The sequence below is a fragment of the Pleurodeles waltl genome, chromosome 4_2 (genome assembly GCF_031143425.1).
Source record: "Pleurodeles waltl isolate 20211129_DDA chromosome 4_2, aPleWal1.hap1.20221129, whole genome shotgun sequence".
Lineage (NCBI taxonomy): Eukaryota > Metazoa > Chordata > Amphibia > Caudata > Salamandridae > Pleurodeles > Pleurodeles waltl.
The window spans coordinates 31,058,098-31,085,101 of NC_090443.1; the positions used below are offsets into that span (position 1 = coordinate 31,058,098).

The 27,004-nt window shown below is 45.7% G+C and overlaps 1 protein-coding gene across 3 annotated transcripts in view; it reads left to right on the forward strand.

Moving 5' to 3' along the window:
* PRKAG1 (protein kinase AMP-activated non-catalytic subunit gamma 1) overlaps nt 1-27,004 on the forward strand; it is a 242,857-nt gene that overhangs the window by 80,376 nt on the left and 135,477 nt on the right. For all 3 annotated transcript variants that reach the window (XM_069230492.1, XM_069230491.1, XM_069230490.1), the window contains exon 4: nt 26,309-26,390. In XM_069230492.1, the coding sequence (XP_069086593.1) occupies nt 26,309-26,390 (82 nt within the window). The remainder of the gene's footprint in view (nt 1-26,308; nt 26,391-27,004) is intronic.

Below are 27,004 nucleotides of genomic sequence, written 5' to 3' on the forward strand. Positions count from 1 at the left end.
TAAACATTGTATGCATACACAAAGTATTACAGAGAGGCATTGGTTAGATGTACTGTCCTTCAAGTCTGTGGCATTTTGTGGAATATTTCATTGTGCCATTACTGTTTCCATTAGGTTTTGGTGATACAGAGCTTCATGTAGCTCTGTGGTACTCATAGTGCAGTCCGCCAGCGGCCCGACTGACCTTCCTTGTCCGCCTGTGCGGTCTGGTTACCGGACTACAGCCAAGAGGGGCCATAAACACAAAATAGGGCCGCTGGAGCATGCGCGATAGCCGCTTTACTGCAGATGCTCGGGCTCCAGCAGCCCTCTTTTATGTTTATTGGTGACGTCACGCTCCAGGCCACTTGCTGGAAGCAAGGGCCCTTTAAAAGTCAGTGCTCACAGCTAACTTTTATGGGGCCTTTTGGTAAGCGTCCTGCCACCGTCGCCACCTGTTTTTCGCCCACCGCCCGAAGCCTGCTGCCTAAAGCAGCTATCTGAAGAGAGCACTTTGCCGATACTTTCTGCAGCCAGGCCTTTGGGAATACTTAAAAAGGTAACATGCAGTACAGGGAAACATTTTTTTATGAAGTTCTCCAGAATGGAATAAATTTTTTGCTGTTCCAGAAAAAAAAGTGTGTAACCAGTTTGCAAATGCAAATTCCCTTATTCGTGGTTACACAGGAGGGAAAACTAGCGCAATGGCTTTGCTTTGTTTATTTCAAACAGTGCAAAAGCATGGACATCATTTATGGGCTGCCAGTGAACCCTGGCTTGCCCGATCAAGCCCTTGCATAGCATTTGGGACCCCTAGTCTAGCTCCTGAGGGGGTTACTTTTTGCCTTTCAGTCACCCTACACAGCGTACCTTTATCAAGTTTCCTCTGTGCTGCTTCTTTCTTGTTTTCCCCATTCCCTTTTCCACTCTGTAGTCTCAACACTTCTTGTTTGCCCATGTCTCCCATCTCCACCTTCTCAGAGTTGCTTCTTCCCTTCTCCTTCCTTTTTCCAGTACCTTTATCAAGTTTCTTCTCTGCTGCTTCTTTCTTGTTTTCCCCATTCCCTTTTCCACTCTGTAGTCTCAACACTTCTTGTTTGCCCATGTCTCCCATCTCCACCTTCTCAGAGTTGCTTCTTCCCTTCTCCTTCCTTTTTCCAGTAGCCCTTCTCTGTTTAGATTAGTATACTCTGGTTTGTTCCAGACTGCCCTAGCAGACAACAGTGTTTGTGTAAGGGCAGAGGGGAAAGCTGCATAAATGATTTTATAGGAAATGTACAGTTCTTGACAAATGTAAAGTTTTGTTTCGCTGTTGTAATAAAAATGTAGCACTATCCAAGAGCAGGCTGGTGTGCACTGTTTGTAAAAGGTGGATGGAAAACTGATGTTGGGTGTAATTTATACATCGTGTCCTACTGTCACATGCTTACCTTTCTGTGATTTCTTTGTGAAACTAGCCTTCACAGAAAGCCAGGGTTCCTGAGAAACCCCATAATGTCTCTTGGGGGACCACTACTGGTAATGGCCTTTGAAGTTGAACTGTATGTATATGGACTATTACTTGCTAACAAACGGGCGCAGCAGCTGTAATCCAAAGTAACATTAGCTCTGGATCTGTAGGAGGAATACTCCATTTATTAATGGAGGGCAGGAGGGTGCTTTCTACCCGCTGGTTAGGAATGTTTGTAGGGAGACCATTTTGAAGTGTGTGCTGCCATTACCATTCATACTGTGTGAACTACCATTCCTAGTAAGGTGCCACTTCCCAATCTGTTGTAAGCAGAATAATCTCCTCAAGGGTGTTAACACCATACCCTTTTTTTCTGAGTGAACTGATGTTGATCCATGTCTCCAAAGTGAGCCCATCTCATGCCCTTCTCATTCTTTCAGTTCGAACACTCTCTCAGTTCAATCGAAGTGGATTTGGGTATCCAGGCACTTGCAAGGCCTGGAGGCTCATTTGAACAGCCAGGTCTTGAAGGCCATTTGCAACTCCGGTAGTGAGGTGATGATCTCGAGCTGAGTAGTGAGATAACATAAATCAAAGAGAGTCAAGCCAGAGTGAACCTAGGAATCTGGTTTAGTCCCAGTGCCTAGAATACAAGTCCAGCAACTTAAAGAAGTATTCTTGTATTAAATATAGAAGATGACATACACAAATATGATGGCGCTTAAAACTCAAAGACAATTATGTGGGAGTGTGTAACTATTCACAGGCTCATACCCTTAGAGGAGCTGTTAGTAAGTGTTTGAAGTTTCTCGTCTAAACTTAATCGATAACTAACACCATTTAGAGTGCAAACGTTCCTGGGGTGAAATTAGTATGATTAGATTTAAAATTGCAAGGTCAGCTTTTGCGACTACCTTGCACTCATTAATCAGCAATTTGCATAGTCGGGATTTGCTGGGACAGTCCCAGTTGTTCACCTGCTGTTCTGGGAGATTTCAGGCCATGAGGATCTCTCTGCTAATCACACAGATGGACAGGAAGGGACAAGGCTGAAGCAAGATGAGAAGGGTGCTGCTGTTGGCATAACCTTAATTAGGGCTCCCGGTTTTATGGTATATTTTTTTTCCCTGTTTGCATTTAGCCATTTGTGCTTTGTGTATAAATGAAACAGTAACACATATATTTTCACATTTATTTAACCAACAAATGTGCAATCATATGTTGATGCCTGTCAAGTTTTAGCCTAGTTGGTGGCCGAACGTAATAAATAAACACACATGAATACATTTGCATAATAGCACAAACAAATGTTGAGATTGTCAGTTACTGAAGGAAATATTATTTATTAGTATCACGTTAGAAATCCTCAGTGGGACCCATAAAACCCAAGAAGGCTTTTAGGGCACTCTTCAAAATCAGGTCACACTTGTCCAGCATGAGACAGGCTTCAAAGACATGGTTCTATGCCTGATGGCGGTTACCTCCTTGCAGCTTCAAATTATGAATTACCCCCTTGCATATGGATGCATGGTATGGTTGCACAGCATGCCTGCTGCCTGCACTGAAATATATTTCCTCCAATAAAAATGGCCACACATTGAAAGAAGAGCATCCTTAGCTAGCCTGAAACATCCTATTAGGCATCATGTCAGAGAAGCAGAGCAGCAGTGGCTGTTTTAAATTAGACTGCATAATTGCTCTGGTGTGATTTTATTCCCAAAACAAGCCTGAATTAACATTAGTGGGTCATACATGGGTTCAGAATACATGCTCATCCAATCCTTAGACTGTCTCTGCGGAGCCATTTCATTCACAGTGATTTCTATTGTTTGGTGACCTAGAGCATTGAAAAAAAACTCTCTCTAAAAAGGGGCCTAGTTACCATTCAATGGCCTCATTATCACTGTTTTTATGCTGCCTTTCAATTGAGCTCTGTGTTTTGTTGCTTTCACTCCTGCAGTGGGCAGACAAAACTAGATGTGGCCAAGTGGAGTACCTTTTAACCATCAAACTATGATGTCTAGCAAGGTGCAAGCAAAATTGCAGAAATTCCTTTTTGTAACATGCTTCTCGAGGAATGGACTAAGGCCAGCATGTGTTTTAACAATAACATGTTTAATCACAATGTGCACGCTTCTCTGCTGCACATCACTTTGTATGTTTAAACAAAACATTACTTTGGTGTTGCTCACAGAGTTCTGTAGTGATACGCGTTGTCAGTACACCAGTTGTGAGGCGTTGTCGGTCCACCAATCGTGAGTCGGAGTCGGTCCATCAGTCGCGAGGCAGTGTCGGTCCATCAGTCGCGAGGCGGTGTCGGTCCATCGATTGTGAGGGGGAAATCTGACTCCTCATCAGTGTTACTTATTTCATAGTAACAAACCTACTGGAGAGCTCTGCAATGGCTTACAGTCCAGTTACCAAGCCTTGCAAATGACCCAGATCTGTACAGAGTGAACACTGGTCATTCCACGCAGCATGGGAAAAAGAGTACTTGTTTGTTGATTGGCCAAAAGAGAAGCCACCTGTTTGCTTTGTAAAGAGAAACTTAATAGTTCAATGGCATCTGTCGCTGTAGATACACATGTTGTGCATAGCCCGCCATCTGGTGTTGGGTCGGAGTGTTACAAGTTGTTTTTCTTCGAAGAAGTCTTTCGAGTCACGGGACCGAGGGACTCCTCCTCTTTGTCTCCATTGCACATGGGCGTCGACTCCATCTTCGATTGTTTTCTTTCCGCCATCGGGTTCGGACGTGTTCCTTTCGCTCCGGGTTTCGGAACGGAAAGTTAGCTCAAAATCGGAAAATTACGTCGGTATTGTTGCGTTCGGGATCGGGTTAGCATCGACATCGAATCGTTAAGATCTCCGTTGCCCTTCGGGGTAGTTTTCGATCCCCCGTCGGGGCCTGGTCGGCCCGACCGCGTGTGACATTGACGCTGATGGAACGGACCCCGTTCCGATTCTGTCCTAAATGCCACAACAAATACCCATATACAGACCAACATTCGGCCTGTAACCTGTGCCTGTCGCCCGAGCACAGGGAAGAAACTTGTGAGGCTTGTCGTGCGTTCCGGTCCCGAAAAACGCTCCGTGACCGACGAGCCAGAAGACTGCAAATGGCGTCCACGCCGACAGGACACCGAGAGTTCGAGGAACAAGAAGAAGTAGAAGCCTTCTCGATCCATGAATCGGACTCGGACGAATTCGACGACCATGAAACAGTGAGTAAGACGTCGAAGATAGCACACAAGAAAACTGACAAGGCCCGGGGGACGCCACTGCCGTCAGGCCATGGCTCAACCCATAAAATCGGTGACCGACCATCGGCACCGAAGAAGGCCGAAATAGTGCCGAGATCGTCCGACTCAGGTCGAGACACAGGCACCCAGCCATCTCGGGACCGAGATAGTGCTGCCGACAAAGATCGACGCCGAGATAGCGGAGCCGAAGCTGCTCGACGCAGAGACAGCGGCACCGAGGAGGATCGACGCCGAGAGGGTTCGACTCCGAAAAAGAGAAAAGTCGCCTCGGAGCCGAAAAAGAGCGTGGACATAGTTTCGGTGCCAAAACGACCCGCAACCGAGCCAACTACCGGTTCCTATTCAGAGGAACAATCACTGTCCTCTCAAATGCGAAAGCATAGATTCGAGGAAGAAATACAATCCACCGAGGTGGACCACACTCAAAAACTGATTTTTATACAGAGTGGAACAGGGAAAATAAGCACCCTTCCCCCTATTAGGAGGAAGAGGAGACTTGAATTCCAACAAGAACAAGCACCACAAACAACACTGGTGAAGAAGGTAACTCCGCCACCCTCTCCTCCACCTGTAGCTCACATTTCACCGGCACAGACTCCGTCACATTCACCGGCTCACACCACCATAAGCCAAGATGACCAGGACCAAGATGCTTGGGACTTATACGATGCCCCAGTGTCAGACAACAGTCCAGAGGCGTATCCTACAAAGCCCTCACCACCAGAAGACAGCACAGCATATTCACAAGTGGTGGCTAGAGCAGCAGAGTTCCATAACGTGTCTCTACACTCGGAGCCTGTCGAGGATGACTTCCTTTTCAACACCCTCTCCTCCACACATAGCACCTACCAAAGCCTGCCTATGCTCCCAGGAATGCTAAGGCACGCAAAGGACATATTCAAAGAGCCTGTCAAGAGTAGGGCAATAACACCGAGGGTGGAAAAGAAATATAAAGCACCTCCCACAGACCCAGCTTTCTTCAGCTTTCATCTGCCACCAGATTCGGTTGTGGTAGGGGCAGCTCGCAAGAGAGCAAACTCTCACACATCGGGCGATGCACCACCCCCGGATAAGGAGAGCCGCAAGTTCGATGCAGCCGGTAAAAGGGTCGCAGTACAGGCTGCAAACCAGTGGCGCATCGCTAACTCTCAAGCGCTCCTAGCGTGATATGACAGAGCCCACTGGGACGAGATGCAACACCTCATTGAGCATCTACCCAAAGATCTACAAAAGAGGGCGAAACAAGTGGTTGAGGAGGGACAAAACATCTCCAATAACCAGATACGCTCCTCTATGGACGCAGCGGACACAGCAGCAAGAACAATTAACACGGCCGTAACCATACGAAGGCACGCGTGGCTACGAACATCTGGTTTTAAACCGGAGATACAGCAGGCGGTGCTCAATATGCCATTCAATGAGCAACAATTGTTCGGACCTGAAGTGGACACGGCAATTGAGAAGCTAAAAAAGGACACTGACACTGCAAAAGCCATGGGCGCGCTCTACTCCCTGCAGAGCAGAGGCACTTTCAACACCTTCCGCAAGACAACCTTTAGAGGGGGTTTCGGGGTCAAGCCACACAAGCCAGTACCTCACATTCAACACCGTCCACCTACCAGGGACAGTACCAAAGGGGAGGCTTTCGGGGCCAATACAGAGGAGGACAATTCCCTAGAAGCAGGGGAAAATTTCAAAGCCCCAAAACACCTACAACCAAACAGTGACTCACACGTCACTCATCCCCTCCACACAACACCAGTGGGGGGAAGAATAAGTCAGTATTACCAAGCGTGGGAGAAAATAACAACAGACACTTGGGTCTTAGCAATTATCCAACATGGTTATTGCATAGAATTTCTACAAATCCCTCCAAACATACCACCAAAAACACAGAATATATCAAAACAACATTCGGACCTCCTAGAAATAGAAGTTCAAGCATTACTGCAAAAGAACGCAATAGAACTGGTACCAGATACACAAACAAATACAGGGGTTTACTCACTGTACTTTCTAATACCAAAGAAGGACAAAACACTGAGACCAATCCTAGACCTCAGAACACTAAACACATACATCAAATCAGAACACTTTCACATGGTCACACTACAGGAAGTGTTACCATTGCTAAAGCAACAAGATTACATGACAACCTTAGATCTCAAAGACGCGTATTTCCACATACCAATACATCCGTCGCACAGAAAATACCTAAGGTTCGTATTCAAAGGAATACATTACCAATTCAAAGTATTGCCGTTCGGTTTAACAACCGCACCAAGAGTCTTCACAAAATGCCTAGCAGTAGTGGCTGCACACATCAGAAGGCAGCAAATACACGTATTCCCGTATCTAGACGACTGGCTAATCAAGACCGACTCACTGACAAGGTGCTCACACCACACAGATCAGGTCATACAAACCCTCTACAAACTCGGTTTCACCATCAACTATGCGAAATCACACATTCTGCCGTGCAAAGTACAACAATACCTAGGAGCGACAATAGACACAACGAGGGGAATAGCCACTCCAAGTCCACAAAGGGTTCAAAATTTCCAAAAGATTATACAACGCATGTATCCGACACAAAAAATACAGGCGAAGATGATATTACAACTCCTAGGCATGATGTCCTCATACATAGCCATTGTCCCGAACGCAAGACTGCACATGAGGCCCTTACAACAGTGCCTAGCATCACAATGGTCACAAGCACAGGGTCGCCTTCTAGATCTGGTGTTGATAGACCGCCTAACATACCTCTCGCTTCTATGGTGGAACAATATAAATTTAAACAAAGGGCGGCCTTTCCATGACCAAGTGCCACAATACGTGATAACAACAGATGCTTCCATGACAGGGTGGGGAGCACACCTCAATCAACACAGCATACAAGGACAATGGGATGTACATCAAAAAAAGCTGCATATAAATCACCTCGAACTACTAGCAGTTTTCCAAGCATTAAAAGCATTTCAACCAATCATAACTCACAAATACATTCTTGTCAAAACGGACAACATGACAACAATGTATTATCTAAACAAACAAGGGGGGGGACACTCGACACAGCTGTGCCTTCTAGCACAAAACATATGGCAATGGGCAATTCTCAACCACATTCGCCTAATAGCACAGTTTATTCCAGGAATCCAGAATCAACTTGCAGACAATCTCTCTCGAGATCACCAGCAAGTCCACGAATGGGAAATTCACCCCCAAATTCTAAACACTTACTTCAAACTTTGGGGAACACCTCAAATAGACTTATTTGCAACAAAAGAGAACGCAAAATGCCAAAACTTCGCATCCAGATACCCACACAGGCAGTCTCAAGGCAATGCCCTATGGATGAACTGGTCAGGGATATTTGCATACGCTTTTCCCCCTCTCTCTCTCCTTCCATATCTAGTAAACAAACTGAGTCAAAACAAACTCAAACTCATACTGATGGCACCAACATGGGCAAGGCAACCCTGGTACACAACACTGCTAGACCTATCAGTAGTACCCCACGTCAAATTGCCCAACAAGCCAGATCTGTTAACACAACACAAACAACAGATCAGACATCCAAATCCAGCATCGCTGAATCTAGCAATCTGGCTCCTGAAATCCTAGAATTCGGACACTTAGACCTTACCCAAGAATGTATGGAAGTCATAAAGCAAGCTAGAAGACCATCCACTAGACACTGCTATGCAAGCAAATGGAAAAGGTTTGTTTGCTACTGCCATCATACTCAAATGCAACCATTACACGCATCTCCAAAAGATGTAGTGGGTTACTTATTACACTTACAAAAATCAAACCTGGCTTTCTCGTCCATTAAGATACACCTTGCAGCCATATCTGCATACCTGCAGATTACCCATTCAAATTCACTATTTAGGATACCTGTCATTAAAGCATTTATGGAGGGCCTAAAAAGAATTATTCCACCAAGGACACCACCCGTTCCTTCATGGAACCTCAACGTTGTCTTAACAAGACTCATGGGTCCACCTTTTGAACCCATGCATTCTTGCGAAATACAATTCCTAACCTGGAAAGTTGCATTTCTCATCGCCATCACATCTCTAAGAAGAGTAAGTGAAATTCAGGCGTTTACAATACAAGAACCTTTTATCCAACTACACAAAAATAAAGTAGTCCTAAGGACCAATCCTAAATTTTTGCCAAAGGTTATTTCACCGTTCCACCTAAATCAAACAGTAGAGCTACCAGTGTTCTTCCCACAGCCAGATTCCATAGCTGAAAGGGCACTACATACATTAGACGTCAAAAGAGCACTAATGTACTACATCGACAGAACTAAAAACATCAGAAAAACTAAACAACTGTTTATTGCATTCCAAAAACCTCACGCAGGAAACCCAATATCAAAACAGGGTATAGCCAGATGGATAGTTAAGTGCATCCAAATCTGCTACCTTAAAGCAAAGAGACAGCTGCCCATTACACCAAGGGCACACTCAACCAGAAAGAAAGGCGCTACCATGGCCTTCCTAGGGAATATTCCAATGCACGAAATATGTAAGGCAGCCACATGGTCTACGCCTCACACATTTACCAAGCACTACTGTGTAGACGTGCTATCCGCACAACAAGCCACGGTAGGTCAAGCCGTACTAAGAACCTTATTTGAGACTACTTCCACTCCTACAGGCTGAGCCACCGCTTTTGGGGAGATAACTGCTTACTAGTCTATGCACAACATGTGTATCTACAGCGACAGATGCCATCGAACTGAAAATGTCACTTACCCAGTGTACATCTGTTCGTGGCATCAGTCGCTGAAGATTCACATGTGCCCACCCACCTCCCCGGGAGCCTGTAGCCGTTTGGAAGTTAGCTTCAACTTTGTACATTTGTAAATATATTAAATCTTAAATAGGTACATACTTATTCACTCCATTGCATGGGCACTATTACTAACAAACAACTCCTACCTCACCCTCTGCGGGGAAAACAATCGAAGATGGAGTCGACGCCCATGCTCAATGGAGACAAAGAGGAGGAGTCCCTCAGTCCCGTGACTCGAAAGACTTCTTCGAAGAAAAACAACTTGTAACACTCCGACCCAACACCAGGTGGCGGGCTATGCACAACATGTGAATCTTCAGCGACTGATGCCATGAACAGATGTACACTGGGTAAGTGACATTTTCATTCTTAAGAGGTATAACCTGGAGCGGCACTTCAAAACTCGACATGCAGAATATACTGAGCCTGTCCATTCAAAACTGCATTCAACAGAAATGGTGTTGTTAAAGCAATCACTTCTCTCCTAGCAGAAGCTCTTCCTTTGCCAGATGAAGGAATCTGAGACTGTTACAGAAGCATCATTCAAAAGATGCTAGTTGCTTGCCAATCATGCTAAGCCATTCACGGAGGCAGAGCTGGTTCAGCCGCTGAACTTTTGTAGCAAAGCCAGCATTTTAAAAGAAATCAGCGCATTACAGCCATCGGATTCCACATGTGCATGCAGAATAGAGGCACTGGGTGAAAGTCCAGGATCAGGTGATCAAAGCAACCAGAGAGTCACCATTCTTTAGCATTGCCATGGATGAATCCACAAATATAGGCAATGTGGCCCAGTTATTAGTTTGGGTGAGGTATTTGTGTAAATCACTTTATGCCAAAGAAGAGCTCCTGTGCCTTCTATCTCTGTAAGGGCACACAAGAAGAGAAGAAATACTGGGTAGCATCTGCAAATACTTTAAAACACATCCCGTACCATTAGACACTGTTGTCAGCATCACAACAGATGGGGCTTCTGCCATGGTAGGCCATGACAGAGGCTTTACATCTCTGCTTTAAAAGGACCTCACGAGACATACTGTGATAGACTACCACTGCATTATTCATCAAGAAGTTTTCTGTGCAAAATTGAAGCACAGAGAGCTGATTAATGTCCTAAAACTTGCAGTGAAAATTGTTAATTTTATTTGTTCCAAAACCCTTAACCATAGACTTTTTAAAGCTATGCTACAGGATTCCGAAGATGAATATACAGACCTATTGATGCACACTGAAGTGCGATGGCTAAGCAAAGGGAAAGTTTGGGGGGGTTCATTGCTTTGCTCCCTGAAATTGAACATTTTGTAAACAGTAGGGGTCAATCATTCCCAGAACTAAAGGATGTGAAATGGCTTAAAATGCTCCATTTTTTTCAAATCTATTTGCACACTTCATTGCTTTAAATTTGATGCTGCAAGGCAAATAACTGCTTTGTGTGCTGCATGATAAATGGTATTTACTCATTTGAAAGTAAGCTTGCACTATTCAAAGATCAACTTGATGTTGCTGACTTCCTAAAACTGTTTGATGTGACTCAGAGGTTTCCAAATACACAAGAAATGCTGCCAATGCTAAACCTTGGTGCATGTCTTGAGGAAATTTGTGGGGAGATCAAATAGCGTGTTTCTCAGTTCAGAGTCCTCCCTCCTCTGTTCAGGCTGGTTGAACACCCCTGGATTGTGAATGCACAAAATCTTGATGTTGTTGAACTTATTGGCATGAACTTATTGGCATGAATAGGGCGCTAGCACAAATGGAGCTGCAGCACCATTCAGCTCTCGAGGCATCTTTCTTGGGGCAGTCACCAGGAGAATTCTGGGACATTGTGCCATCTGACATCTCCCCTGTTCTTATTACAGTGGCCCAGAAAATAATTTGTATGTTTGGGTCAACATGTTGGTGAAAGTTTGTTTTCCACATTGGGACTGTTGATAAGTAAACTCAGAAATAAGCTTACAGACTTACATCTGGATCAGCTCTTAAGATTTTCTGTTGCAGACATAGCACCAGATTGCAGGACACCATTAGGAGACATGAAGTGTAAAATGAGTTCTTAGTATATCTTTCTTTGATGTACCTGTTTTCCGGACTCAGTTAAACCTGTGCTGAATATCCGGTTAACAAGGATTACCATGCAATGCCTCTTCAGATGCTATTGTCTTATAATAAAAATGTATTATCAAAATGGCCTCCTTGTAGCTTTGTAGTTATATCTGGCTTCGAAATACAGCATTGATTAGTAATGTTTTTGTTTTGAAAAGGGGTGATCGGACTATAATTTTGGCCCCTGGGACTCTTTGTGACTCCAAAGCCACCCGCTTGCTTCCCCTTTATTCTTGACCTCTGCACTCCCCTGGCCCCCATGTCGATCATCAACTCTGTTGTTTGCCCTTTTTTCATTCCGTTCACACTGCTAGCTGATTCCTTATACATTTTCGGAAACTGGTAAATAGCTGTTCCTTATGGAGTGTGCATGTAGTTTGTGAATACAATAAATATGACTATTCTAGGCACTTCTTGAAAAATCTATAGGGCATACACTCAGAGCTTCCATATCGCAATAACCATCATAACCCTGCATTGGTATATTTATTTAGGCTTTATAAAAAAAAAAAAAAAAACATTAGACTTGCCAGCTTGAATATGCAGATTTATATGTTAACCCCTTTGCTGTCAGGCCTTTTCCCCTCAGGTGGCAGGCCTTTTTTTGGCTATTTGGGGCAGTTCGCGCTTAGGCCCTTATAACTTTTTGCCCACAAGGTACCATCGCCAAATTTGCGTCCTTTTTTTCCAAACATCCTAGGGATTCTAGAGGTACCCAGACTTTGCGGGTTCCCCTGAAGGAGACCAAGAAATTAGCCAAAATACAGTGAAAATGTCGTTTTTAAAAATAAAAAAAACAAAAATGGGAAAAAAGGGCTGCGGAAGACGACTTGTCGTTTTTTCCCTAAAAATGGCATCAACAAAGGGTTTGCAGTGCTAAAATCACCATCTCCTCAGCTCTCAGGAACAGGCAGACTTGAATCAGAAAACCCAATTTTTCAACACAATTTAGGCATTTTACTGGGACATACCCCATTTTTACAATTTTTTTGTGCTTTCAGCCTCCTTCCAGTTAGCGACAGAAATGGGTGTGAAACCAATGCTGGATCCCAGACAGCTAAACATTTCTGAACGTAGACAAAATTCTGAATTCAACAAGGGGTAATTTGTGTAGATCCTACAAGGGTTTCCTACAGAAAATAACAGCTGAAATAAAAAAATATTGAAATTGAGGTAAAAGAAACAGCCATTTTTCTCAATGTTTTACTCTGTAACATTTTACTGCGATATCAGATTTTTGTAAGCAATATACCGTTACGTCTGCTGGACTTTGCTGGTTGTGGGGATATATAGGGCTTGTAGGTTCATCAAGAACCCTAGGTACCCGGAGACAATAAATGAGCTGCACCTTGCAATGGGTTTTCATTCTATACCAGGTATTCAGCAGTTCATTTGCTGAAATATAAAGAGTGAAAAATAGGTATCAAAAAAACCTTTGTATTTTCAAAATTGGCACAAGATAAAGTATTCAGAAGCAGTGGTTATTTGCACATCTCTGAATTCCAGGGTGCCCATACTATCATGTGAATCACAGGGTATTTCTCAATTAGATGTCTTTTGTACACAATGTCTTACACTTGGAAGGAAAAAATAAAGTGAAAGACAAGGGGCAATAACACTTGTTTTGCTATTCTCTGTTCCCCCAAGTCTCCCTATAAAAATGGTATCTCACTTGCGTGGGTAGGCCTAATGCTTGCGACAGGAAACTCAACATAGACACATCACATTTTTACATTGAAAACTGACATGTTTTTTGCAAAGTGCCTAGCTGTAGATTTTGGCTTCTAACTCAGCCGGCACCTAGGGAAACCTACCAAACCTGCGCATTTTTGAAAACTAGACACCTAGGGGAGTCCAAGACGGGGTGACTTGTGGGGCTCTCGCCAGGTTCTGTTACCCGGAATCCTTTGCAAACTTCAAAATTTGGCTAAAATAAACGTTTTCCTCACATTTCGGTGAAAGAAAGTTCTGTAACCTGAAAGGAGCCACACATTTCCTTCCACCCAGCGTTCCCCCAAGTCTCCTGATAAAAATGATACCTCACTTGTGTGGGTGGCTCAGGTGCCTGCAACAGAAAAAGGTCAAAATCCTGTAGAGATTGAGGGGAAAGCGCAGCGAGTTGATAAGCACATATTTTTCTTTTATACATCTTTAGTTTTGCAATAGCTCATTTTGATGTGTCCACGTACTTCTGTGATGTTTCAAACCCTAAAATTGAAAAGAAACACACTAAGGGGGTCATTCCGACCTTGGCGGGCGGCTACCGCCGCCCGCCAGGCGGAAACCGCCATGCGGCCGCACTCCCGCATCCCCCATTCTGACATTCCCGCTGGGCCGGCGGGCGCAAACCAAGTTTGCGCCCGCCGGCCCAGCGTGAATGAGGCCGCAACACAGGAGCCGGCGGTGTTGCGGCCGTGCGACAGGTGCAGTTGCACCCGTCGCGCTTTTCACTGTCTGCTATGCAGACAGTGAAAAGCTGGCCGGGGCCCTGTTAGGGGGCCCCTGGACACCCCCTACCGCCAGACTCTTCCTGGCGGTGAAAACCGCCAGAAACAGGCTGGCGGTAAGGGGGTCATAATCCCCAGGGCAGCGCTGCCCTGGCGGATTATCACCGCCGGGGCATAAACGGCGGTAAACCGCCGGCCCCGGCAGTGCGACCGCGGCTATACCGCCGCGGTCAGAATACAGAAAAAAGCACCGCCAGCCTGTTGGCAGTGCTTTGGTCTTTTTTTCCCTGGCGGTCTCGAACCGCCATGGTCAGAATGACCCCCTTAGTGTGGCATGCTTCATCATCAGGGTCCCACCTGAGACACCTAGCGTGTCACAGGTGTGCTGCAACGCCTGATTACAGCAGAGCAGGTTTGGTCATTTTTCCACAGATACTGGTTGGATTTGGCACAAGGGTGAGTGATGGTTCAGTAGATGAAATTTTATTAACAAAAGATTTCACAAAAGTGAAATGCACTGTTAATAATTGAAAGGCCAAAAAAACGGAGCTGTAAAGCCGTGTCAAGGCACCAACCGCTTTACAGTCCATTCACACACCTTTCATACATGACATGCAGAAGACCATTCACGCAGCCAGCTGCGAGCCAAGCACATTACAATACTCGCATCAAAAGACAGTGCCATTCAATGGCCTATCACTTTCATACACCCACATGCCAGATAAAACAATCACACCAGCTGATGGGAGTGTGTGGACTGGCGTTTAGCTGGCACCGCTAGCCAAGCGCCTCCAGCCAAGCGCCACCCTACGCACACCACCAGCCAAGCGCCACCCTGCGCACACTGCCAGCCAAGCGCCACCGAACCCACACCACCAGCCAAGCACCACTGCACGCACACCGCCAGCCAAGCACCACTGCATGCACACCGCCAGCCAAGCACCACTCCATGCACACAGCCATTACTTGTTGTTTTTTGTTTTTAAACAACAAAGAAACCACTGAATGATTATAAGTACAAAACTACAAGCAAAAAAGCTCTAACTGAATACATGACAGTAATGCCAACAGTGAAGCTGAACATATGAAAATATAAAACAGGCAGTTTACGCTCATGGTATTTCCCCCAAAATGTTTGGGGTGTAGTAACTCCTGAAACAGCCTGCCATACACAGCCCAGGCATTGAAGGACAGTCCGGGCAGTACATCTGGCTTTCCCTCTGGATATCTCTTCGGGCACAAACTCTACATTTCTTTGCGGGAAAGTCTTTTTTACAAGTGGGAGGAATCTGATCAGGAAAGTGGCGATCTTTCAATCTAGCCACATCCTCCACAACTGCTACTCTAGGAACTCTTGCATGATCCACCATAACAAGGCTCTCTATCACTGACTCCTGAAATTTAACAAATTTCATCCTTGACTCAGGGGAACAATCCTTAAACACTATAAAAGCATTAAAAGTTGCCAGATTGAACAAATGGACGGCCAGCTTTTTATACCACACGTAAGACTTACGAACAGCAGTGTACGGTTCCAACCTCTGATCTACTCTATCAACACCTCCCATGTGCTTATTGTAATCTAAAATGCACACAGGTTTGCGCACTTCAGCAAACCTAACCCCAAACAGTCACAGGTGAAGTACTCTTATCAAGGGTGGTAGTTAGCATGTACACAACCCTCCTGTCTACAAATTTCAGAGCTAGCAGCTCATCCTTCCGCACTGTCCCCTCAAGGTTTTTACAGACAAGCTCCCTTGGATAGCCTTTCCGGTTAGAGCGGAGTGTGCCACAAGCAATAGTGTCCACTCTGAACAACTCCTTGAACAACTGAACTCCAGTGTAGAAGTTATCTACATACAAATGGTGACCTTTGTTAAACAGTCGTCTATCAAGTTCCCACATAATTTTCTCGCTAACTCCAAAAGTGGGTGGACAACCAGGGGGTCAATACTGGAATCCCTACCAGTGTAGGCCTGGAAATTCTAAACATATCCTGTAATACTTTCTGACAGCATATACAATTTAATTCCATGCCGTGCACTCTTGCTGGGAATGTACTGCCTAAAAACCAAACGACCCTTGAACAGGACCAAAGACTCCTCCACACTTATTTCTTTGCCTGGCACATAGACCTCTGAAAACCCATCTACAAAATGATCAAGGACATGCCTAATCTTAAAAAGGCGGTCATAATCGGGGTGATCTTGTGAAAAGGCTAAAGCATTGTCGCCAAAATGCAGCATCTGAAGAAGAAGCAAATACCGATTACGAGTCATCGTTGCAGGCAATATAGCCGTTGCCCTCAAGGGTCTAGTAGACCAATAAGAAGCCATTGACGGCTTCCTTATCAACCCCATCAAAAAAGTCAAACCCAAGAACTTTTTCATCTCTTCCAAATTTGTGGGAATCCAGTGGGTAGCTCTAGACTGAGGCCTAAGTCTGGCAGTGTTGTCCCTCAAATCCTGCTCTGCATACAAGTACAAAAATACATCATCCATAAACTACTCAAAGCAATTTATAGGCAAAAGGTTTTCTGTATTTACTCTACACCCTGGGAGACTAGTAAAGGCAGACAACTGTTGCTGCTCCATGTTTGGGGCAACCCAGGTGTCAGGTCTTCTAGTTGGAAGCCTTTCAGCCGCTGGCTGCTGCACAATTCGCACAAGAATGTCCTCGAAAACAGGCCCTTCATGGCTTCCTCATCAGAAGATTCCTCTCGGACAGAAAACTCACTCCCAGATTCTCTCTCTTCCTCCTCTTCCTCAGATGCAGAGTCTGTCTCATAATCATGATCAGAAGACGACTCAAAAAGCATGCCAACAAGCTGCTGAGCGGTCACTCTGTGGCCAGCCATGATCCTTTCTAAGAAGTGTAAAGTGACAAATGCGCCAACAGCAACCAGCACTGTCTAAAATAAGTAATAAACAAAGTGTGGCTTTATTACAAAGAGCTATGTATTCAAAAACTATACCACTCACTTGCCTGAAAAAGCTAGACTCACCAGCAGCTAATCTGCACAGACTCAGCAATCACCAATAATATCCCACTAAAAAGATAAAAGAAAAGCATATTAGACATAAGACAACACAAATATTGTGCACAAATCGAAGGACAATTTCACACACATTCTTGCATTTAGTACACCACCTACAAACATGTCATTCGTGCATGGCAACAATACTCCTTTTGAGTAAATTTACTTACCTAAAGTTGTGCCAAAACGAGCCACAACAAAAGAAGCAAAAGCTTCGAACTAGAACAAAAAAGAGAAATAAACAGTTGTAATAACAAATGCAAACACTTTGCCAGTTGAGAAACACCCCGCCACCAAAAAGTTAAAAGTTTTCCCTGGTGTCTAGTGGTCTCCAGGGAAGATGGACCTAAAAAAAAATACTAGGCCGGGGGCAGAAACGACGTAAAATATTATGCCCCCTGCACAAAAAACACACACACAAAAAGAAAATCCCTGGTGCGAAGTGGATTCTGCCCCCCTAGGGGGCAGATGGGCCAAAAAAAGAAGGCCGATCTGCCCCCAAGAGGGGCAGAACTGCCTAAAAGTGTTTCTCCCCCTTAGGGGGACTACCCTTACCCAAGGGGCCGCCCCCCCCACACACAAAAAAAACAAAAAAAAAACACATCCCTGGTGCCATTGTGGCTTCTACCCCCCTGGGGGCAGAAAAATTATTAGCCGAGCTGCCCCCAGGAGGGGCAGAAATGGCATATAAGATTATGCCCCCTTGGGGGATCCTCCCTTGCCCAAGGGACCGCCCCCGCACAAAAAACTCACACACACATATAATCCCTGGTGCCTAGTGAATTCTGCCCCCCGGCAGATGGGCCAAAAAAACAAGGCCGATCTGTCCCCAAGGGGGGCAGAACTACCTAAAAGTGTTTGTCCCCCTTTGGGGAGGTGACCCTTGCCCAGGAGGTTGCCCCCGCACAGAACACGCACACAGAACAATTTGCCTGGTGCCTAGTGGGCATTCCTGCTGAAGAGGCATCGAGGGAAAGGAAAACCCTTTCCTTTCCCCCGATGCCTCTTGTGTATCAATGCCCCCACCCCCGGCCGGAGAAGAAACTCACCTTCTTCTCGGTGGAGGCGCAGGAAGCAAATGGCTTCCTGTGCGTCCGGCGGCCTCTAATGATGTCAGTGCGCAATTGCACGCTGATGTCATTAGATTTGGGTGGGGGTAACGGTTTACGTCCTGGGCACACAAGCATTGCTGCCCAGGACGTATCCGTTACATCCCAGGAACCATAGGGGTTAAAGCTACACCCTCTCTTTGATCTTTCTTGCTCAGAATAAAAGCGCAGCTAAGGTTGTTTGCCATTGTTCCTTTTGACTTTCAACAAAAGGACACATTAAAGGGCATCTGGTGTGTCGATATTTCTCTAGTATCTGGAGGTTGAGTAGTGGAAGCTTACGGAACATTTAGCAAGGATGTATCGACTGCAGTCTCCTAAGCAACTATTTGAGATACCTCTTGTAACAGCCTAACATACTGCTGTCTGTTACAGTAAGCATTTGGGTATGGTGAAAGGAACGTCTAGTAATGGCCTATGGTACTTCAGCCTGCATTAAGAATGTTGTCTTTAGCAAATGAGACAAATTGCCTTTACCAATACTTGTTTTCCTTATTTGTCTATTGCTGTTTTACCCTCCTTGGCCCTCATTTCCTTTGTCCAAGCCTCCAGTGGCCGTCTTATCTCTGTGGTTGGTTCCACATCCTCTGCCTGTGGCTTCTGTAGCCATGTGAGAATTTCCATCACAGATTTCCTTCTTGGATGGTACTTGGATGGTAAATGTCAGTGAGCCTTTAATGTCCGCATGCGTCAGTCTTTTGTATACTTTTTGTTCTGTGGTATGCCGCATGATTATTGGACTGTGTCTGCTTTATAATGGCGTGACTTACACTGTCCCAAACAAACTCATTGGGGAATAGGTTTGGTTAAGTGATGTTCTGGATATTTGTGTGTGATCCAGTGATATCTCCAACTATTACAGTGAGGGTGGCTAAATAACCATCATCAGTGTTTTATTGTGGAAGAGAAAAGAATGCTGTATGCTGCCCTAAGGGGAAAAATTGAGAAAAAAAAACATCATTGGCAAAGCCAGCGGGTCTAGCGTTTAAAAGGCGAGTGCCAACTTATTCACTTTTCCAGTGGTTGCATTGGTGCTTTGGCACACTTTTATTTTTCTCTATACTGTTATGAAATGTCCATTGGCCACGATGGAGCCACAAAGTTTAAAAATAAAATAAAAAGCTAAAATGGCTAATGATGTTTCATGACGTATACTGTACACAAAAGATTGCACTTTTGGATTGGTAAAGAAAACCATTACATGATGGCAGTCGTGTCAGTGCTTCATGACATGTCCATGTGTATGTTTTGACTGCATGACTGTGTTGTGACACACTTGTGGCCATTTTAAGTTTTTATCCTTTATCGCTTTATCATGGTCGACAGACATTTGAGAATAGTAAAATAAAAATAAAAGTGCTCTGAATTGTGTAAAACAGAAACAAGAGGCCCAGTAGCACTTAGCAGCTTCTGAGCCATCAAAAATGTTCATCTGATAGATACTTCTAGGCGCTGATCCTTAACATTAGAATATTTCCCAGGTGTCAGACTGGATCTTGAGCAGCATCTCTGCGTGCCAGTGGGCGGCATCATTCAGCTCTGCTGCATCTTTTTCAGAAGTGACAAGTAAGGTGCTTAAATTGGCGCCACTCCAGTGTGCTTTTTGCATCAGTTAGCGCTGATCTGTGACGATCCTACCCCTTCAGTCACTTTTTGACCACTTTTTTGAGAATGTATTCTCTTGGTGTGACAAGGATGCCCCCTAAGAAACCTATGGATTTTAAGCCATCTGCTGCCTCTCAAGGGCAGAAGTCTGTGACCGACCCCACAGTTGGTTTGCCGGTGGTGCTTGGAGAGGGACCATGACTCCAAGACGTGGAAGGACTACCGTACCTCAGGTTGCTGAGAGAGCATTCCCTCAAGCTCCTCACTTCCCAATGCCACACGACCCTGCAACGTACATAATCCTGGAAGCTCAGAAGGTTGCAGGACTTCTCCTGGGGTCCCCAGTTTATTAACTCCGCACATCACCCTAGAGAGCTTTGAGGTCTAAGCCTCCACTTTCCAGGTTGAACTCTAGCATGTTCCCTACCACTCTACCAGAGAGTCAATCCAATCAGCTGGATAACTTTGATAAGAAGATGATCTCTTTCAATAGTGTAGCACTGTGTTTGAAGAGCAGTGCATGCCTCCTGGGCCGATACACCCATAGGATCTGGCACTTGTTGCGCAAGTGCTACCCTTGGTCTCGAAGGAGGCCTTAGCCATATTGTCACAGGCAATTGCAGATGGCAGAGATACAGTAAAGTTCACTATCAGATGTTGACTAGCTACAACCGGCTTGTTGGGCAGGGTGGTTTCATCACCAGTGGCTGTCCAAGCTTTGCTCATGGACTTGCCCTTTGATGGCTCTCGCCTTTTTGGTGAGAAGGCAGACTCAGCGCTGGTGCGTTTTAAGGATAACAGAGCTACGGCCAGGTCCTTGGGCCTATCTATAGCCCCACATCAACCGCAGTCTGCATTATGTCCCTTTTCGTGACTACAGAAGCCTCACAGCCGCGCTCATTCCTATCTAGCCACCACGGTCAACAAGCTTCCCAGCCTTCTTGCAGCCGAGGACGTGGTTCCCACAGACTACGTGGCGCCACTAACCAGATGTCAACCAAGTCCACAAGGCAGCTGGACCCTCCAGACCTCTTTAGTGTGCCCTCATACCAACATAGGCATCGAGTGGGGGCAGGATACAGCATCACATGCACCTCTCACAGTCGAAAACATCTGAAAAATGGGTTTTACAGGTAGTGCCAAAAGTGCTACTCCATCCCCCTTCTGGATACCCCTACACCCATGCCACCTGATGATGACAGGCTGATAAAGGACCATCTCTCCTTGCCCAGTCAGGAAGTGTTGGCAGCATCAGAAGTAGGTTGTGGTTGTATTCCTGCTACTTTCTGGTACCAAAGACGGATGGAGGCCTTTGTCCTACGTTCAGATGCTCACATTAGCTGAAGTCCTGTTTGCTCTGGACTGGACGCTGGATAGTAGCACTGGACTTGCAGGATTTCCGCCCTCCCTGCCCAAAGGCATTACCTGCAGTTCGTGGTGGGCCAAGAGCACTTCCAGTTTGCCGTGCTCCCTTTTGGCCTTACCAGAGCCTCCAGAGTGTTCACGAAAGTGATGGCTGTGGTTGCAGCACATCTGTGTAGGCAAGGGGTTCCAGTCTTCCCCTACCTAGAAGATTAGCTGTTGATGGTGGCATCACCCTACGCAGTCGTCTCCCACCTCCAGACTATGTCGGACCTCCTGCGTTCGCTGGAGTTTACTATAAGCACGCCAAACCTGACTCCCTTTCAGATACTTCCTTTCGTCTGAGCTGTTCTGGACACAATGCAGTTCCAGGCTTATTCCCCCAAATGACGAGTCCTGGATATTCGGGCTATGATACAGATGTTTCATCCTTTATCCTGGATTTTTGGTGAGACCAACTCTAATGCTGCGGGGCCTCATGGCGCTGTGCATCCTGCTAGTTACACATGCCATTTGGCATGTGTTGTTCTGCAGTGGGACCTTAAGTCCCAGTGGGCGGAGCATGAGGAAAATATCTCCGACACTGTCCAGATCTCAGAGGATACTGCAAGAGACCTGCAGTGGTGGCTGACGAAACGTGATTGGGGCAGCAACAAACTGCTCTCTCTTCCCCAGGCAAAGTTGACTGTAGTGACAGATGCATCAGAGGTGAGGTGAGATCAGAAGACCCTGGTCTCCAGCGGAGTCTGGTTGTCACATCAACCTGGTAGAATTTCAGGCGATCCCATTGGCATTGAAAGCATTTTTTTCTCTTGATCAGGCGGAAGTCTGGTGCAGGTGTTCACGGACAACACCACAACCGTGTGGTACTGCAACAAACAAGGCAGGGAGGAGTTGTGGACCTCTCAACATGGCTGGAAAGTCAGGGCATTTCCCTTGTGGTTCAACACCCGGTAGGCTCTCTGAACGTCGGGGTAGATGAACTCAGCTGCTGATGCCTAGCGGATCACAAATGGTGTCTCTATCCAGCGGTGGTGCAGGGCCTCATTGAAGAATGGGAAGAACCTTGTTTAAATCTGTTGGCCATCGCCAAGAACATGCAATGTCAGACATTTCAGAATAGTAAAGTAAAAATAAAGTACTCTGAATTATGTAAGAGAAGCGAGTGGCCCAATAGCACTTAGCAGCTGCTGGGCACTCAAAAATGTTTATCTGATAGAGACTTCTAGGCACAGATTCTTTACTTTAGAATATTCCCTATGTGTCAGACTGAATCTGGAAATTTTCAGGCAGTACGTTTGCCCACCTCTAGGTGGCATCATTCAGTTCTCCTGTGTCCGCGTCTGAAGTGAGGTGTGCGGTGCCTATATAGACGCCACCCCAATGCGCGGATGTTCTTTTATCTTAATGCAGCAGTTAGCATTGATCCGTGAAGAGCTACCCCCTGAGTTGCTCTTTGGCCGTGTTTTTTCTCAGCTTTAACACTTATTTGAGAATTTATTCCCCTGGTGTGACAAGGATATCCCCTAAGAAACCTACAGACTTCAAGCCATCTGGTGCCTGCCACAGACAGATGTCTGTGTCGGACCCACAATTGGGTTGTCTGTGGTGCTTGGGGAGAGACCAATACTTGCGAGGACTGCTGCGGCCCAGGGCGCTGAGAGAGCATTTCCTCAAGCTCCTCACTGCAACGTTCACAATCCCGGTCGCCTGGAAAGTCGTAGGACCGCTCCGGGGGACCCCAGTTTCTACAAACAGCACCCTACCCCAGAGAGCTTGGTGGCCCAAGCCTCCACTTGCCAGGATTAACCCTAGCATGTTCCCTACCACTCCACCAGAGAGGGAATCCACGCGGCGGGATATCTTTGGTAAGAAGATGTTCTCTTCCACCAGCATATAACTGTGTTTGATTAACACTGTGTGCCTCTTGGGCCAATACACCCATACAATCTGGCACTCTGTTGCACAAGTGCTACCCTTAGTCTCGAAGAAGGCCCAAGACATATTGTTGCAGGCAATTGCAGATGGCAGAGATGCAGCAAAGTTCAGCATACAGCTCTTGCTTGGACGTGCTTTTCTTTGTAGGAAGCTGGCTCTTTATATAGTGGACCAAAATTAGGTACCTGCTTAACTAACGTTCCCACCTGTCAACAAGGGGCCCAGTAAGCCCTGGGAATGGGGTCAGCATCTCCCTCTGAGAAAGGCCAGATCTTCATACCAAAGATGGTGGGCTTCTTTGAAGCTTCCTGCCTTGGAATACAGATCATCCTTTGGGAAGGGGTGCACAGTACCCCAGCCTGAGCAGAGACCTCTGCCCTCCAGAGAGCAAAGGCTCTCACTGTTGTCTGTCATTCTCGTCTGTTAGTAGCAAATTAGCTAGAACCGGTCAGTGAGCTTACTAGCAGTTGGTAGGTTTTCAGTGGGCGCCTCTAAGGTGCCCTTTGGGTGCCTGTATTAATAAATCTGTCACTGGAATCAATGAGGGTTAATTAATATGAGATGTTTGATACCAAACATCAGTTTTTCCGTGAAGCCATCATGTAGCCAGGGAAGTTGTATTGACCAGTGTCCAGCACATGTATTTCAAATAACTTCCCTGCACACTTACTGTGTCTAAGAATCTAAAAAAACATAGAATGGACACATTTGCTCCTGCATAGTTGTCCTCACTTATAATATAATGCACCCTGTCTTAGGGCTGAAAGGCCGGTTGTAGGGTTAACTTACAAATATTACAAGCAGTGTTTAGGGGACATGGCACACAGTCTGTGTGCCGTGTCGTGTTTTCACTTTTGGAAGCACATTGTCACACAGCCAGCAGTCGCAGTCTGCATGAGATTGGTGCTGTGTCCCTTGGAGTAGCACATGTTATGCTGCAGTTGTTAGGTCCCTCTTCATTACTCATGCCCAGGGCACTAGTGGTACCATTTACTACGGACTTACAGAGGTGCCAAAGGGCCTGGTCACTTGGGGATCAAGTGACCAGGTATCTTGTTTTGGGGAAGGAACACTGGCACTGGGGACCTAGTTAGCAGGAACCCAGCGCATGTCAGTCAAAGTTGCATCTAAAACCAGGCAAAAAGTGTGTGTGTGTGTGGGGGGGGGGGGGTACTGCAACCAGAACCCAGCTTCCTACATTTGTCTTGTGTGGAGTTCCAGCCTCTGGTATGCTTTGCTTGCAATGCCACTCCTGCCCATAGTTCTCAAGAGGATCAGGAACAACCAGGCCCAATTCATTCTTGTTCCGGATTGGGCCTGGAGAGTCTGGTATCTTGAGGTATTGAGCATGAACATCAGTCTTCTGGTCAGGCTGCCTATTTGGGAGGATCTTTTGTACCAGCAACAGGGAAGAGTCTTGCACCCAACCTTTGCTTTCTCTGACTTCATGTGCAGATATTGAGAGGCAACAGATGACAGCTTTTGACCTTTTTCCGGACATCTGTAATGTTATTCTGGCAGCCAGGTGTCCCTTCATCAAGATGGTATATGCTTGTCACTGGGACAAATTTGTGGCATGGTGCACACCCAAGATCATCAAACCTCTCTCTGCACTCCTTTCACGGGTTTTACTATTCGTTCTCTCTATTCGGGCCATGAAGGGCTCTACTCTTGGCACAGTTAAAGGCTATTTATCAGCCATTTCAACATTTTTGCGGTTGCCTGACCAACTTTCTTTGTTCACGTCACCTGTTGTGACTAGATTCCTCAAATGTCTTCAACATATATTTCCTTCCAGGCCATTTTCCCTTCCCCAGTGGGACTTAACTTTGTTCTGACTTTTGTGATGTGTATGCATTTTGAGCCACTGCACAACTGCCTATTACGTTTGGAAACCATAAAGACAACTTTCTTGTGGTCCTAACATCAGCCAGGAGGTTCACTGAACTGCAGGCACTGTATGTGCACCCTTCTTATATCACCTTTCATCCAGACTAGCTGGTCCTTCGAACATGTGCCTCCTTCCTTTTAGAGGTAGTGACATCCTTTCACATATAGCAAGATATCACCTTGTTTACCTTCTTTGCTCCGCCTCACGCTTATAAAGAAGAGGAGAGACTTTATTGCCTCTACCCAAAAAGAGCATTGTTGGACTACCTTGATCGTACAAAAGAGTTCGGGGTGGATGCTCAACTCTTCGTAGGATATTTTGGAGCTAAGAAGGGGAAGGCTGTTCGGAAGTGGACCATCTCACGATGGATAGTGCTCTGCTTAAGGATCTGCTATGCACTGGCAAATAAGCAACCCCCTGATGGTTTTTGTGCTCGTTCCACTAGATCCAAGGCTCCAACTACTGAGTTAGCTTGCAGAATCCCTGTCCTGGACATCTGTTGGGTACCCACATGGGCTTCTCTGCACACGTTTACCAAACACTACTGCCTGGTCAGTTAAGTCCATCATGATGGGCACTTTGCCCATTCAGTTCTAGATTACATTTTGGTCTAAATCTGTTTCACAGACCCACCTCCAGGAAGGCTTTGCTTGGGTATTTATTCTAAGGTAAGGAATCTGCGGCTAGAAGTCTCTATCAGATGAACAAGTTACTTACCTTGGAAAATGCCTTATGTGAGAGAGAATCTGTCTAGCTGCAGATTCCTTACTGGCCCTCCCATTCCTCCTCGCTCCATGAAGTGATTACAGTGTGAGAGTCACCCTTCCAAGGACCTTAAAAATCACACCAGTTGTCAGTGTTCTTCATGGCCCTGCACTCTTGGCATGAAAGTGCGAAAAGTGAATGACGTCCGCATGCCTGGGTGGTGCCTAAATAGGTACTGCACATGTCACTTCTGGCACAGCTCACACAGAGCTGAACGATGCCTCCTAGACATACACAGGAGTCTTGCTTGAAAATTTCTGGATCCACTCTGACACCTGGGGAATATTCTAAAGTAAGAAATCGGCAGCTAGATAGAGTCTCTATCACATAAGTTGCTACCGAAAGTCAGTAACTTGTTCTGCAGGTGCAGGCCCTTTGCAAAGGCTGTTTCTGTCCCAAAGCTTTTCCTGTGTTTGTGGCTTCCATGATTTTAATCCTGTTGTACTTCTGTGAACAGTGACCACACCACATCTACCTTTTCCCTTTGAGTCCATTGGTCTCTTCCTGTTAGTTGTCATCCATGCTGATCCTCTTCTTGTCTTTTACTGCACAGGTGAAAAAGGCTTTCTTTGCACTGGTGACCAACGGCGTGAGGGCTGCTCCACTCTGGGACAGCAAGAAGCAGAGCTTTGTGGGTAATTGCACTCCCTTATAAATACAGCATACATAACAGAGAATAATGGGCGCCTAGGTCAGGGTGATAAAGGTAGTTATGGGGATGATAAGAAAAGCAAATGTGATAGTTAAAGGTCATTGTTGTGGAGCGAGTACCTCCTGCATCTTTTTCTGGTCATTGTCCTCAATTCACGCTCACCCCATTCTTTGGGCAAGTATAAGTTGAAACCCTTTCTCTTCAAAATGTATTTCTGACGCTCCAAGAGGCAGGATTTATTCATATGTTCTGTTTATTAGGGCATCACAAAACAAACATGATTCAAGAAAAGTGCATACATCCAAGAAAAATACAAGAGAGTGCTGCCTGCATCAGTACAAATATCATTAAATACATCTATTGTAGAAAAATAATCCATAGAATACTGCACTATAGGATTGACAGGTCATGACTAGCCAGTACCTTTGACTCCCAGTCTCGTAATGGGTCCAAATGTGATTTAATCTTGTTCTATGCTTATTGTTTTCGAGGATTGACATTTCAAGCGAAAAAATATCCAAGAATTCTTGTCACTGCAAGCCATGGTGACGACAACACAGGGTAACAGTGACATCCTCGGACTCAGTGGGGGGAGAC